Source organism: Eschrichtius robustus, chromosome 7, assembly GCF_028021215.1.
Source record: "Eschrichtius robustus isolate mEscRob2 chromosome 7, mEscRob2.pri, whole genome shotgun sequence".
Lineage (NCBI taxonomy): Eukaryota > Metazoa > Chordata > Mammalia > Artiodactyla > Eschrichtiidae > Eschrichtius > Eschrichtius robustus.
The window spans coordinates 3672786-3686402 of record NC_090830.1 but is presented as its reverse complement, the minus strand read 5'-3'; the positions used below and the strand labels follow the sequence as shown (position 1 = coordinate 3686402).

Below are 13617 nucleotides of genomic sequence, written 5' to 3'. Positions count from 1 at the left end.
GCCTGATATCAACCACTTATCCATAGAGTTTGAAAGTTTTTTGGACTCCTAGATACTTATCCAGTGATTGAAAAAGGAAAATCATGGTGATGTGTCTGGACAGTGAACATGAAAATAACTCAAGTAGCCACAGGAAAATCGCGACCACGACCTAGATTCATTGGTACTACATTTTAACCAACTAAGATAACCTCGAAGACATTTAAAATAATTAGAGAGTGAATCTGTATCACATTTTAAAACAAAAACTAAAATCAATAATGTATTTGATATTTATAGTACATGCTGTATTATGACCTCAAAATAAAACTCGATGTCTGGAGAATGTAACTGAATGAACTTGCTGAAAACAAGGTACCTCAATATCTTTGCTTCTTGCAACTTCCTCAAAATTCTCTTGCTGCTCTAAAGTTTTGTCCACTTTATCATCTGTCATGCAGAAACATCGCAGAGAGGATTCTACAGGATCATTCATTTTGGCAAAAACGACAAACTTGGCCATATATGGGACACATATTAATTCTCTGTACAGTTGTGTGGCTAACCCCACAGTTTCTAAAACTTGATGGCAGTCTGCAAGCCAAAATCTGAGGGAGACACAAACAAAACAATATCAGAAGTAAAAAAATAAGGAGATTTCAAAGCCAAATCTTAAAAAAATTCACCATTAAAACAATTAAGAGTATATAAAGGAACTAAACCAAAACATTAACTTGTTCATTTGAACAAACAGCAAAGATATTTACTCTGTTTATCAAATACAGAAACGCTACATTTATTATTTGTTATGCTTTTGCTAAGAAAATGCTAAGGATTTTTCTCCTCTATTTTCTTTTCCATAAAATTCTTTTTCCCCTCTTACACATACCCATGATAAGCCTTCCTTTCTACTCCTGCTTCAGAGTTTATTACTTCACCATTGGAAGGAACAAGAATTCTATGGGGGAAAATGGGAGAGAAAGGAAGATCCTATCTGTTTTTATGAATTGCTAAGAAGCAAGTTTACCACCTTATGGCTCCCTGTGAGAACCGGATAAAATGACATCCAAGTGAATTTAAAATGTCTGAGCTAGGCCCAACTTCACCATCAGCATTTTACAGAACAATCATACTGGTATTGAGCACAACAATTTTTACTTTCCAAAAGGTAATAAAAATAATTCCTAGTACTTTTTGGAATCCTTTTGTTTCCATACCTGGCTGAAACGTTGGTTGTAAAAGAGACACAGTCCTTTATAAACGTCAAAGGAGTAGTTCCTGTGATGTCTTCCCACTGAGCAGGCGATGTGCCCCCTGAGAGAACAACACCAGATATGTGACTTTATTATGGGAGATGCTCCTTGTGAAATTTTTAACGTCATCCTGTTCTTTCTGTATAGCCAGTAACTCGCAAAACTTCAGCACTTTCATTAATGACACGTACGAAAGATAGTTCTCCTCTCTACTCTCCTTTCATACTTTTACCAGCTTATAGTGACCTCCTTGTAAGATAATATTAGGTTAGGAAAAAAATTACTTTTCTGTTTGTCTGGATACTAATGAATGGCTTAAACTTGGGGCACACAAGTTTAAGCCATGCATTTTAAGCCACAATTTACCTGTGCAAAGATTTGTTGTTTCAGACAGTATAATTCTTTTATTTTTTAAAAAAATCAACAACTATCAGGAAAGTTAAGATGAAGGTCATTTTATACTTCCTGAATCATTTAATTTTCCAGGCTAAAAGGGGAACCAGCCATTAAAGTTACTCTTCAGAAAAAAACAAACAAGCAGGAAAACCTATCTTTAAGTTATAAACTCATGTTAGGTTAATCAAATGATGAATGAGCTCTGGATTCCGGGTGCTTATCACAAAATGTGTTCACCTAAGTCCTGCATATTTAGTCTATTGGATTACACTTGTGAATAGAGTAGGTGAGAAGAATCATACACTCACTTGGCTCTTCCCTACTCCTGGCGCTCTGTGGGAGCCTCTGTTTCCCCCAAAGTCCATCCAATTTCCTATAGCCTAAAGGGTGTTGCTAGGTCTGTTACCTCAGTCACCGAGAGATTACCTAGATGCTCCAGTAGATTCAATAATACCTCAATCACCTTAAAAAAGCACTACTATTAACACTAAACTTAATAGCAGGAAAAATGACGCCACTGAAAAATGTCATGCTATCAGCATCTTAAAGAAATAATTACAGGGATAATAGAGATGAGGTGATGGACAAGTAAAATGTTTTATTCTTTTTTTTTTTCTACTCTTATAATGTTGGCAGGGATGTTCAAAGATTTTCCATCTTTGTACAGAATCATTGCGAATGCTAGAGCATTAATAGCAAAAACAGCAACAACTTAACCAAACCTGTAATGCTACAGAGAAGGCGCAGATTGGGTGTGGTGTCTCCCTTGTACCCATTGGAGACACCTTCTCCGGAGGCCGGGGGCACTGGAATGGTCATTGTGATAGGCTTATGGAATTTCCTTCTTCTTGGTTCCACAGTGACAATTGGGCTAAATGTTGCTTTGTTTCCAAGAATCTTTCTCACAGTTTCATCTGGAACAGGCTGGGCCTAGAGACGAGAGAAAGGACCTTAAATGAAAGTGGACATTTTTCTCTTATCAGAAAGTTGACTTTTTAACTGAGGAGAAAAAATCCAAAACCAACAACCAAAAAAATGTCTTTCTTCTGCTTTTAACATTCTTGTGTATGCCTTCTGATGGCCACATGTATGGGTTTCTGGTAGTTATATATGTAAGAGCCACATTGCTATTTGGTACGCATATGACCACCATTACGACATAATTGCCAAAATGTTTTCCAAAATGCTGGTTGCGGTACCAGTTTTTAATCTCACCAGCAGGTGTGAGTGTCCTAGTTGTTCTACGTATTTGCCAACACTTGGTATTGTCAGTCTTTTTTTATGTTAGATATTTTATTGAGTCAAGTTTAACATTTTAATATGTTTATCGGCATTTGGAAATGGAAGAGAACATAACTTTCGAGAAATTTTGTTATTTTAAAGAAATCTTATTAAAAATTTTATGGGGCAAAAAAAAGTCTTTCTCTTTCATCCCTTCTCCCTATTTCAGGAAGGCATAAACCAAAAACAAAAACAACCTAACACTGTAGCAGGACCTACAGCTAGAGTATGTCCCCAGTAGAACACAGACGGCATGGGCTTGCATGAAAGAGACAGGGAGTCAGATCTCATGGCAGAGAAACCTCTCAGTCTAATCCAAGGGACAACAAATATTGAGTCCAGTATATTTTAAATCTATGCAGGGCGTTCAGTAAAATATTACAAAGGCAACTTGTACCCTCAATTTTTATTGAGGTTTCTAGAGTTAAGTAACAAAAAGGCGTACAAGATTTCAAAGGATATCAATTCTAGTCTAACAATTCTTTTCATTTCTTTGCAATTTGGTAGAATATTCAATGTGGGAGACAGTTGAAGGGAACTTCATACTACTGAAACGTAAGGTGGTATCTTTAGCTCCAAATGTTTACTGAACTTTCAGTTAAACTATTAATTACTATATTAAGTAACAACACAAATTAAGTTATTTCAGGTTATTTTCCTTATTCAATAAGAAAAAAAAGTACTGGTTAAGTTCTAACAGAAATGAATAAATGGAAGAAAGACCATTCTTGCCAAGATTTCCAGCCAGCTTTCCAAACCAAAACAAGTTCCAACTGGTTTGGTTAAAACCCAGCATTTATGATTTACTTGAACTAAAATCTGAAAGCTTGCAAGTTTCACTATTATAGATTTTTATGATGTGGCATATTATAAACCAAATCAAATATAATTTGTTTCTTTAATGGTATATGTGCTGTGTGGTGCTTTGTTGCTCCACATACTGAGACCAATAACCTATGGTTAAAAAAATGATCTTTCATCAGAAACCAAGTGATACATCTAAACAGAAAAACCCTATAATATATACCTTTTTTTATGAGCCAGTATGCTAACTTTATACGTAATACTTTTTATTTAAAACAGGTTAATGATTCCCAAAGTGGCCCAAATGCTTCGATTAGCAATATATCATAAGGCTGAGTCATGACAACAGTTTTCAGAGCAGGACATGCTCACATGCTCTCTCCGTGTACCAAGGAGAACAACTTTTTGTGAACATTACCTGGAGGCCCACTCGAATTCTTTTGGTTAAAGCACCCTCTGGGAAAGAAGCCTGGACGAGGGGCACAGTGGTGCTGCTCAGAATTCCACCTTCAGGACCAATCTGATTGCTTTCCTGCTTGATCCGTGAAACCACTGCGAAATACTGGGGGAAATCCTTAGTGATAATCCTGCAGATACGCTTTTTCCCTAACTCTTCTGGGCTATCAAGTTCTGAAAAGAAAAATGAATGAAAAAGCCATGAGAATAAGCCTATCTACCCAATACCTTGAGACAAACTGATGTGTAATTTTGATAGTTAAAATTATGTAGATTCAGTAGTATAAACAGTTTTATGATAAAGAGAAAACTACAGTGACCTTAAAATAATACCAAGCTTTGCAAAAATATTATAAAGCTATTCATGCACAGTATTTGTAGAAAAATATTTCTACTGAAGAGGAATAAACATTTTCAAAAACGGGCATTTTACTACATTTGGACAAATTTCTACTCTTCAAGAAGGGATACCTTAATTCTGTGCTTATTTACAATAACCTGCCCTCAAGATGCCCAAAGTAAGAATGAGTCAGAAAAAAGTAAGGCCTCATAAGAAAGTAAGGAAAAAAAAAAAAAGAAAGTAAGCACTTCAGTATGAGTGAAAGGCTCTAGCACTTTATTTGAAAACCTCTTTAAAATATTTTAAAATTACCCAAATGATTTGTATCATCATCACCAATTTCTGTCTGCTCATCAATGGCCCTCATACATCAAGCTCAACCTATTTACAGGTGGACACATCTTCTTCCCTTCTGTCCACCTGCAAACCTACTTCTTGCCTTGTAGTCCTAACTCTGGTAGATTTATTTTACACTTTGCCCAGTCCTCCAGTCTAATAGCTTTGACTGACTGACTTTATACTTAGCATCCAAAGGTCAAAGTCCAGTTGATTCTATCTTGGAAATGGCTTGCTCTCTTGCCACCCCCTTGTTCAGACCCCGTTTCGACTTGCGTAGATTACCGACAGCACCCCTTAACCATCTCCCTGTCACTCGCCTCCGCTTGCTCCAGTCTACCTCCCGTGGTGCAGCCAGATGGGTTTCTTTCAAAAGCCCAGCTTTATGCAGAATTCTGGTAGGTTTAATTGAAATAAACCATTTAAAAAAATCATATGCAATAATATTTGAGAGTAACCAAGAGTATTTTGGAAAAGTAGATTTGTGAGGGGGAATTTATAAGATTTGAAAACTTAACCTAGAAGTAACACAATAAAACAGACATAGAGAGACATATAAGAATATAAGAAATAGATAATAATAGACAAATAGGTCAGGGGGACAAAAACAGAGAATCAAGAAATAGATTCAACTTTATCAGGACTTCTCTGGTGGCGCAGTGGTTAAGAATGCGCCTGCCAATGCTGGGGACATGGGTTCGAGCCCTGGTCCGGGAAGATCCCACATGCAGCAAAGCAACTAAGCCCGTGCGTCACAACTACTGAGCCTGCGCTCTAGAACTCACGCACCACAACTACTGAAGCCCGTGCGCCTAGAGCCCTTGCTCCGCAACGAGAAGCACGTGCACTGCAACGAAGAGTAGCCCCTGCTCACCGCAACTAGAGAAACGCCCGCGCACAGCAACAAAGACCCAACGTGGCCAAAAATAAATAAATTTTAAAAAAGAGATTCAACTTTATATATGTGTATACATAAACACATATATATATAGTATATGTGTAAGTCATATATATCTACTTTTATGTATGTGTTATGTATTTAGTATATTTAAATCAAAGTCATATTTAAACTTCAGTGGGGGAAAGATGGTTTATTTAAAAGAGTGTTGACATAATCAAACATCTATGTGGAAGAACAAAGCTAAATCACTATATATCTTATCATACATTAATAAAAATTCCAGCTGGACAAGAGACTTAACTACTTAAAAAATTAAAATATTATCAAAAAAAATCAAGAGAATACCTTTCAGCCTTCAATAGGAGAAACTTTCCTACTCAAAACTGGATACCCAGAGGCCTAAAAGTCAGTTCTGACTATATAAAAATGTAAAGCTTTCTATGACAAGAATAATAAACTTGAATGACAAAAGGTAGACTGGGAAAGGTAATAGCCACACATGACAAATTAAGAACTAATATGCTCAATATCAATGGCAGCTACAAGTTGATAAGAAGATGACAGAGAAGCCAATGGAAACTAGCAAAATGTTATAAACAGGCGATTCACAGAAAACGGCCAATAAACTTTATATTAAAATATTCAAACTTGGTAATTTACGTAGAAATACCAATTCAAACAAGATACAATCTCCTGCTACACCCACCTCCTGGTAAGATTAAAGACCAATATCTTGTCGAGAGAAAACTGGGGGAAAACAGATGCTTTCAGTCATTGCTGGTGGGTGTGAATGGCAATAATCTTTTGACAGTGTAACTGGGCATCTTCTATTCAAAATGAAAACGCATCTACCCTTGGACCCAGCAATCCCATTCTCTGACGTCTTTCTTACAAAAGCACAGGCAAAGCGGCATTGCTTGTAATGACTAAAGCTTGAAAGAGCCTGCATGCCCATCAGTAAGGGCTTGGTTAGATAAGTCACGGTTCATCCACACTCTCAGCACTCCTGCAGCGAGTGAAGAGGAGGATTCAGATTCGTCCATTTACGAAGTATTTACTGAGGACCCACTATGTGCAGGCACTGGTCTAGTCACCAGGGGTACAGCAGAGAGCAAACTAAAGTCACCGCTCACAGGGAGATTACATTCTAATGGGGGGAAGGGGGGAAGGGCACACACCACTGAGCACATAGGAAGAAAAAAATAAATCAAGGGGAGGAAATAGAATGTGACTGGGGGTGGGGGTGGGGAGGATCAGGAAACACCTCTCTGAGGAGGTGACAGGAGAGGTGAGCTCGGAGGGAGGGAGGGAGCCAGGCAGGTAGTGATTGACATGTATAAAGTCAGGAAGGAAGCAGGAGGCAGAGCAACGTGCATAGTATGATCCTTTTTAGAGGAAAAGTGTAATCTGTATATTTGTATATATATATTTTTAAACTTAGTTATTTTATTTATTTTAGGCTGCGTTGGGTCTTCGTTGCTGCACACAGGCTTTCTCTAGTTGCGGCGAGCGGGGGCTACTCTTCGTTGTGGTGTGCGGGCTTCTCATCCTTTTTAGAGGAAAAGTGTAATCTGTATGTTTGTATATATATTTTTTAATTTATTTATTTTATTTATTTTAGGCTGTGTTGGGTCTTCGTTGCTGCGCATGGGCTTTCTCTAGTTGTGGCGAGCCGGGGCTACTCTTTGTTGCGGTGCGAGGGCTTCTCATTGCCGTGGCTTCTCTTGTTGCGGAGCACGGGCTCTAGGCACGCAGGCTTCAGTAGTTGTGGCACGCGGGCTCAGTAGTTGTGGCACGCAGGCTCTAGAGTGCAGGCTCAGTAGTTGTGGCACACGGGCTTAGTTGCTCCGCGGCATGTGGGATCTTCCCGGACCAGGGCTCAAACCCGTGTCCCCAGCATTGGCAGGCGGATTCTTAACCACTGCACCACCAGGGAAGTCCCTGTTTGTATGTTTTTATAAGAGAAATTTGCAGACAAAACCTTCTAGGCTATTAACACTGGGAACTGGAGTTGGAGGTGAGAATAGGGTGGGAAATAAGATAGCATTACCTTTGGGTTTACGTAGCTGGGGTGGTTTTAGTTGCTACAAAACAAAGGGGAGGTTTCCACACTTCAAGGAGGGGTGTTGGTTTTGCTTTTGTTGTTTGCTACTCACAGAAGCCTCTTTTCATTCCTCTGATACCTACAGCACATGCCTACCGTCCCTCCACTACGAACACGTTTGCCGCCTCTGTTAGACACAGGGCTGAGATAGTGGCGTAGTCCACACAGAAATGTGCAGAATGGCAAAATGGATGGTTAGGTAATTGGATCAGAGACATCTTCTCATTTTACAGATTAACCACCACCAAATTAATTGTCAACTAGGAGAGAAATAGGGTTCACCCCAGATCAAAAATGGAACTGGAATCTTGGTCCTTTTTGTTTTCTAACCATCTCCTTCCCCCCTGCTCTGTCAAAACCTAAATACTGAGTCTCTAGTGAAGGAAACAAAAACAAAGGTAAAGAATTAAAAAAAAAAAAAAAAAAGCTAGTATAGAAAAACAGGAAGAAATCAAAGTTTGCTCAGGAAAATATTCTGGGGAAGTTTTCACCTGTTCAGCAATTGATAGAGAATAAAAGTTTTCCATACAGAGCAGATATATTTCCTTTCCCATGATTTGGCTTATTTTAAGTCTGAATTCCCGGAGTTCATAACTCATGCTGCAACTGAAAAAGTTCTGATAATTTGTTTAAATTGCTGTGCAACTCATCACCATCAGCTGAGTAGATACTTTTTAAAATATCAGCTGCAAACCTGTGATTATGTGATTATGCAAGCATAGTGCAAGCAGTTTACGTGGACTCTGCCATGAAATTACACCCTTCAAACAAGACAGATTTCCTAACTCTGCATGTAACAAGCATGTATCCTGTGAGTATTAAGTTTACTCAAGATTATTCTTGGGGCTTCCCTGGTGGCGCAGTGGTTGAGAATCTGCCTGCCTATGCAGGAGACACGGGTTCGAGCCCTGGTCTGGGAAGATCCCACATGCCGCAGAGCAACTGGGCCCGTGAGCCACAACTACTGAGCCTGCGCGTCTGGAGCCTGTGCTCCACAGCAAGAGAGGCCGCGATAGTGAGAGGCCTGCGCACCGCGATGAGGAGTGGCCCCCGCTTGCCGCAACTGGAGAAAGCCCTGGCACAGAAACGAAGACCCAACACAGCCAAAATAAATAAATAAATAAATAAATAAATAAATAAATAAATAAATAAATAAATAAATAATAAATAAATAAATTAAAAAAAAAAAAGTTCCTTTAAAAAAAAAAAAAAAGTCAGATTTCCAGGCAAATAGGAATGAAGTTTGATCATGTAAAAATGAACAACGCCACTGTTCTGTCCAGGACTGAATTTAATCGGAGTTTAAAATGGTCTGTTACTTAGACCACAGAAGCAGGAATATATTACCAAGAATCTGTGCTTTGTTCCCACCCTTTACATACAGAGATAAACTCAACAAAATAATGTGCACCACAAACATGGTGCCTGGATCATATTTCTACCCACAGAGAACCTAGCTCCCAGAGGAGTGTGCCCCAGACTGGCCAGGTCAGAAGCAACACCAGCGCTACCTATTAAAAGCAGAGATTCCTAGGCTTCTCTCATGGAGATTCTGAGTTGGTAGGCCAGGGGTGGAACCTGAAATTTCCATACTCAACTCAGGTGACTTTATGACTTGACACATTTGAGAAGCGAGGTCTTAGTACTAGACTCTCACCCTGTATCTGTCCTTAAAAATCCAGAACCCAAATTATTAAAAATATGACAACAGGATCCCATGAAAAACAACTCAAGGATGTTTCAATATGAGAAGACGAGCTTATGGGGCAACAATAAATATCTACTAGTTTAAAATAGTTTTATTTTTAAAAGGATATACTAAACCACTCCATAGCTATAGAATTAAAGGAGGCAAGGGCATAAAAAAATATTAAGAGCTTTTTACCTTTCAGGGTGATTCATAATGCCTAGACTATGAAAGAACCCTGGATCCCTCTCTCTTTCTCTCTTTTTAATTTGTTACTAGCAAAGTTTCCTCTCTCTCTCTCTCACACACACACACACAAACACACACACACACACCACAGGGAAAAGAGAGAGATGAGTTCTGAAATAGGTTTGGCCAGGAAGAAGGTTAAAATTTACACTTACTGCATGTCTACTTTGTGGAGGGTCAATTACTATTTTGCCCACATAGCATTTTGGTAAAGTAAGTGTCTGAGATTCAGAGAGGTTAAGTGACTTACCCAAACTGACTTAGCTGGTCTGCTTTAGAGCTGAGATTAGAACCTAAGACCAGGTTGGGGGAACGGATGAAATCACACAGACATGGAGTCCAACCACCAGAGTTAACACAGTGTCTTTGCAGACTAGCTGGCACGTGGGTGGTGGTTGATAAATGGATGAGTAATGGATAGATGTGCAAACACCCTGGTCCAAAAGGTGACATGACTTCTTATTGGCCCACTCCAGGAGCAGAAAGCTCTCAAGATAGTGGGACTTTCTGCTGCGTAAGAAATGGTAGCTGCTGTTCTGCAGCATTCTTGCCTCGCTGATGAATGATAAATTTCTTAAGTACCTTGTAACTCCTTCAGTTTATTTGTAAAAGTTGGGACAGCACTCTCTGTAACAGATTTTGCAACAGAGCAAGAAGGATCATAAAATGCTTTGCAAATATGAATGGGTGTGAAGGTCATAATACAATGAACCATAAATAACAGGATTGAAATCATGTTCCCACAAAATGAGTTTTTCTTAAAAGCATTCAGATGATCACACTGATTAGTTCTGCCTCACTCTTACATGCACGAAATGTCTTGATAACTTGGTCCAGTGGGGCCATGACTCTCTTTCCTGTATGGAATTTGTTTTCTGAAGGCTGTTTGTGATCTGGTCAGGTTTGAGTGTGAACAGTCTATAGAAGGAATACAACCTCGAGTTTTCACAAAGGGTGATTTCTTTATCTAGGGTTTCATTTCTGGTCATGTGAATGTTCTCTCAGCTTGCTCTTCTACGAATGGAGTATTTGATACTGAGCGGTGGGAAAAAATGGAAGTCTTAGAATGTCAGAATTCAAAAGGGCATGCTAGCTAGTATGGGTCTGTGGAAAGTCTTTGTAGACAGGTACCTTCGGTTCAAATCCAGTTCTCAAACCAGTGAGCTTGGATCTTGGAGGAGTTCCTTAACTCTGAGCCCTATGTAACTTGTTTATAAGATCAGGATAAGAAAAGTTACCTCTGGGGTAGATATGACAAATAGATGATACAAAACCACCAGCACAGTTCTGTTGGCATAATAATTTAGGTTACGTATTCTTTCCAAGGTCATACAATCTTGGAGATAGAGGAGAGCCATAGAGCCAGCCTGTGGCAGATCTAAGGTTGGATTTTTTTTTTTTTTTAAATCACACTGTCTCTGTTTCGCATCTCTACAAGTATATAAATCGGAACTGCTATCATTTTAATTTCATTCAGTTTTTAAGGGAAAATATCACCAATCATAGACGATTAAGTATCAGATAAATTGGGGGAAATGAAGGAAATAAAAGATAAATTTATAATATTTAACTCTGGCTGTAGAATATGTGGAACAATAGAACAGTTGTAATATATTCACTGAAATATTTCAGAAAATTATAGACATTCATTTCTTTGGAATTAAAGTTCAGCTCCATCTAAATATGCAACTTTTGGAACAAGCCCACCCTTGATGTTACAGAAAAAAACCCTCAAATGACATACTTGGCCCTTCTTCCTCAACATAAACACAGTAGGAAACTTTTCAATTTTTATTTTGAAATAATTAGATTCATGGAAAGTTGCAAAGACAGTACAGAAAGGTCCCATAATTTTAGTAATTTAACTCATATTCTTATTGAATTCTGGCATCTGCTATACGTGTGTCTGGATCAGCATTATTTTACATCTTTAACTACCCAAGATAGGGACCTTCTTTGTTATTCAGATTTGCACAAATAATTGAGTGCTAATGACGCAGAATGTCTGGAAACAATGATATACCTGTTTGTTTTTCCCTCCAGTTTTAGCAATCCGTATAATTGCTGACAATCAGATATCTTAAAGTTATTTTTAGAAAACTAATTCCTAATCATTACGTGCCCTTCTCCTGCTTCCCAGACCTCCTCTCCCCATTTGTTTGTGGCATCCGTTCTTTTAGAAAGTTGCTTCCTCTCTTGGGTATGGTCACCGAATTATTGAGGAAATGTATTGCCAAGAGTGGCAGCACATGCCTGGATACAACTCATTCATTTCTTCATTTCTTCAACAAATTATGATGAAGTGACAACACTGCTAAGGGCTGTTATATTCATTGGGCATAATGACTGTCACCAGTCAGAGCCATTCCTGCCCTCATGGACTGTACAGTCCACTAAGGAAGAGAGCAAAGTTCAAAGTTGCTTGTTACAGAAGAAGACAGGCCAGGTGCGATAGAAGTATTTACCAAGCGGATCTAACTTAGACTGGGGTTTAGGGAAGGCTTCCTGGAAACAGAGAAGTGAGAGAGGGTGTGTTTGGCCATGCTGGAATACTCATTCTAAGGTTTTCCTCCATGATCGCAGAAGCCTTGTATTCTTTGCATCTGCTTCTCCCTGTTATTTTCCAGAAAAATGTTCTTCCACATCTGCTTACTTTTCCACTTGTGCAAATGAAAAGGCTTGCAGGCAATTAGCCCCCTTACAAACTTTCTTCAACCCTTCGTTTAACCATCGGTACTATATCCAGACAAGAAACAATTTATATAATCCTATCTTCAAAATCAGGATCGTATATAATGTCTTAAAGCTAAACACCATCAATCCGTAACCCGGCCTATGCAGCAAACACAGAAGTGCACTGAGCTCTAAGGGGCCTAGACCTGCCGTGTCTGGCACATCGGCCTCTATTCACATCGACACTAAAGGTGACGGAAGCCAACACCCGGCCTCTCAGACCCCTTCACTGTCCCTGGAGGGCACAGAGCCCCACTCTGTCTGACACATGGGACAGGGTGTCTCATGTCATTTTTTGACCCACTAATGTTTCATAAAGACATGTAATTGCAAGAAGTACGTTACACAGACATATATAAAACTTGGCATTATTAATGCTCATCTGCTTTGGTCCCATTTTCATTTCCTGACTAGTAGGGGTGAGGGAACTGTTCTGGCCCACTGATGCATGTGGTGGGCATTGCTGAATCCACTTAAAATAAGTTTTATGGCAGTGGACTGAAAGCAGATTAGCATCTTGTTATGGTTTAATTAATAGTTTTGGGCTTTTTCGCTTTTTCTATTTTTTTCTTACACCCCAACCACAGTCCTGATTTGGTTAAATTCAATTTTTCCTTTTTCCTCCAGAATTTTTCAAAATTGTTAATCGATTTCCCCAACAGATGGTGCTGTGTACAACGTAAAACTACATATTTCACTTTTCAGTGCTCAACTACTTCTATGAGCAGTTCTTAAGATCTCTAAGGAGGAAGGATTCTTCTACTAGTAAATATCATATTCTTTTCCATGATGGCTTATCATAGGATATTGAATATAGTTCCCTGTGCTATACAGTAGGACCTCATTGTTTATCTGTTCTATATATAGTAGTTTTTGTATCTGCTAATCCCAAACTCCCAATCCAACCCTCCCCCGTCCCCGTCCCTCCCACCCCCCACGGCAGGCACAATTTTAAACATGTTGAATTGAACTTTGTGAGTTTAACTCAAGTAAGGTTTTAATTAAACTTACAAAGTGGATTCAATTTGGTGCATTTTAAACATGATGCTTTTGTGGGGAGCAGATTGAGTATTTTTTTGTTTTGCGATATAGTTCTCT

General features: G+C 38.9%; 1 protein-coding gene across 4 annotated transcripts in view; it reads right to left on the bottom strand.

Annotated features, from left to right (window-relative positions):
• ANK3 (ankyrin 3) overlaps window positions 1-13617 on the bottom strand; it is a 686366-nt gene that overhangs the window by 57374 nt on the left and 615375 nt on the right. For all 4 annotated transcript variants that reach the window (XM_068547493.1, XM_068547494.1, XM_068547492.1 and 1 more), the window contains 4 exons: window positions 4132-4343; window positions 2351-2558; window positions 1197-1293; window positions 359-587 (listed from right to left, as the gene is read on the bottom strand). In XM_068547493.1, the coding sequence (XP_068403594.1) occupies window positions 359-587; window positions 1197-1293; window positions 2351-2558; window positions 4132-4343 (746 nt within the window). The remainder of the gene's footprint in view (window positions 1-358; window positions 588-1196; window positions 1294-2350; window positions 2559-4131; window positions 4344-13617) is intronic.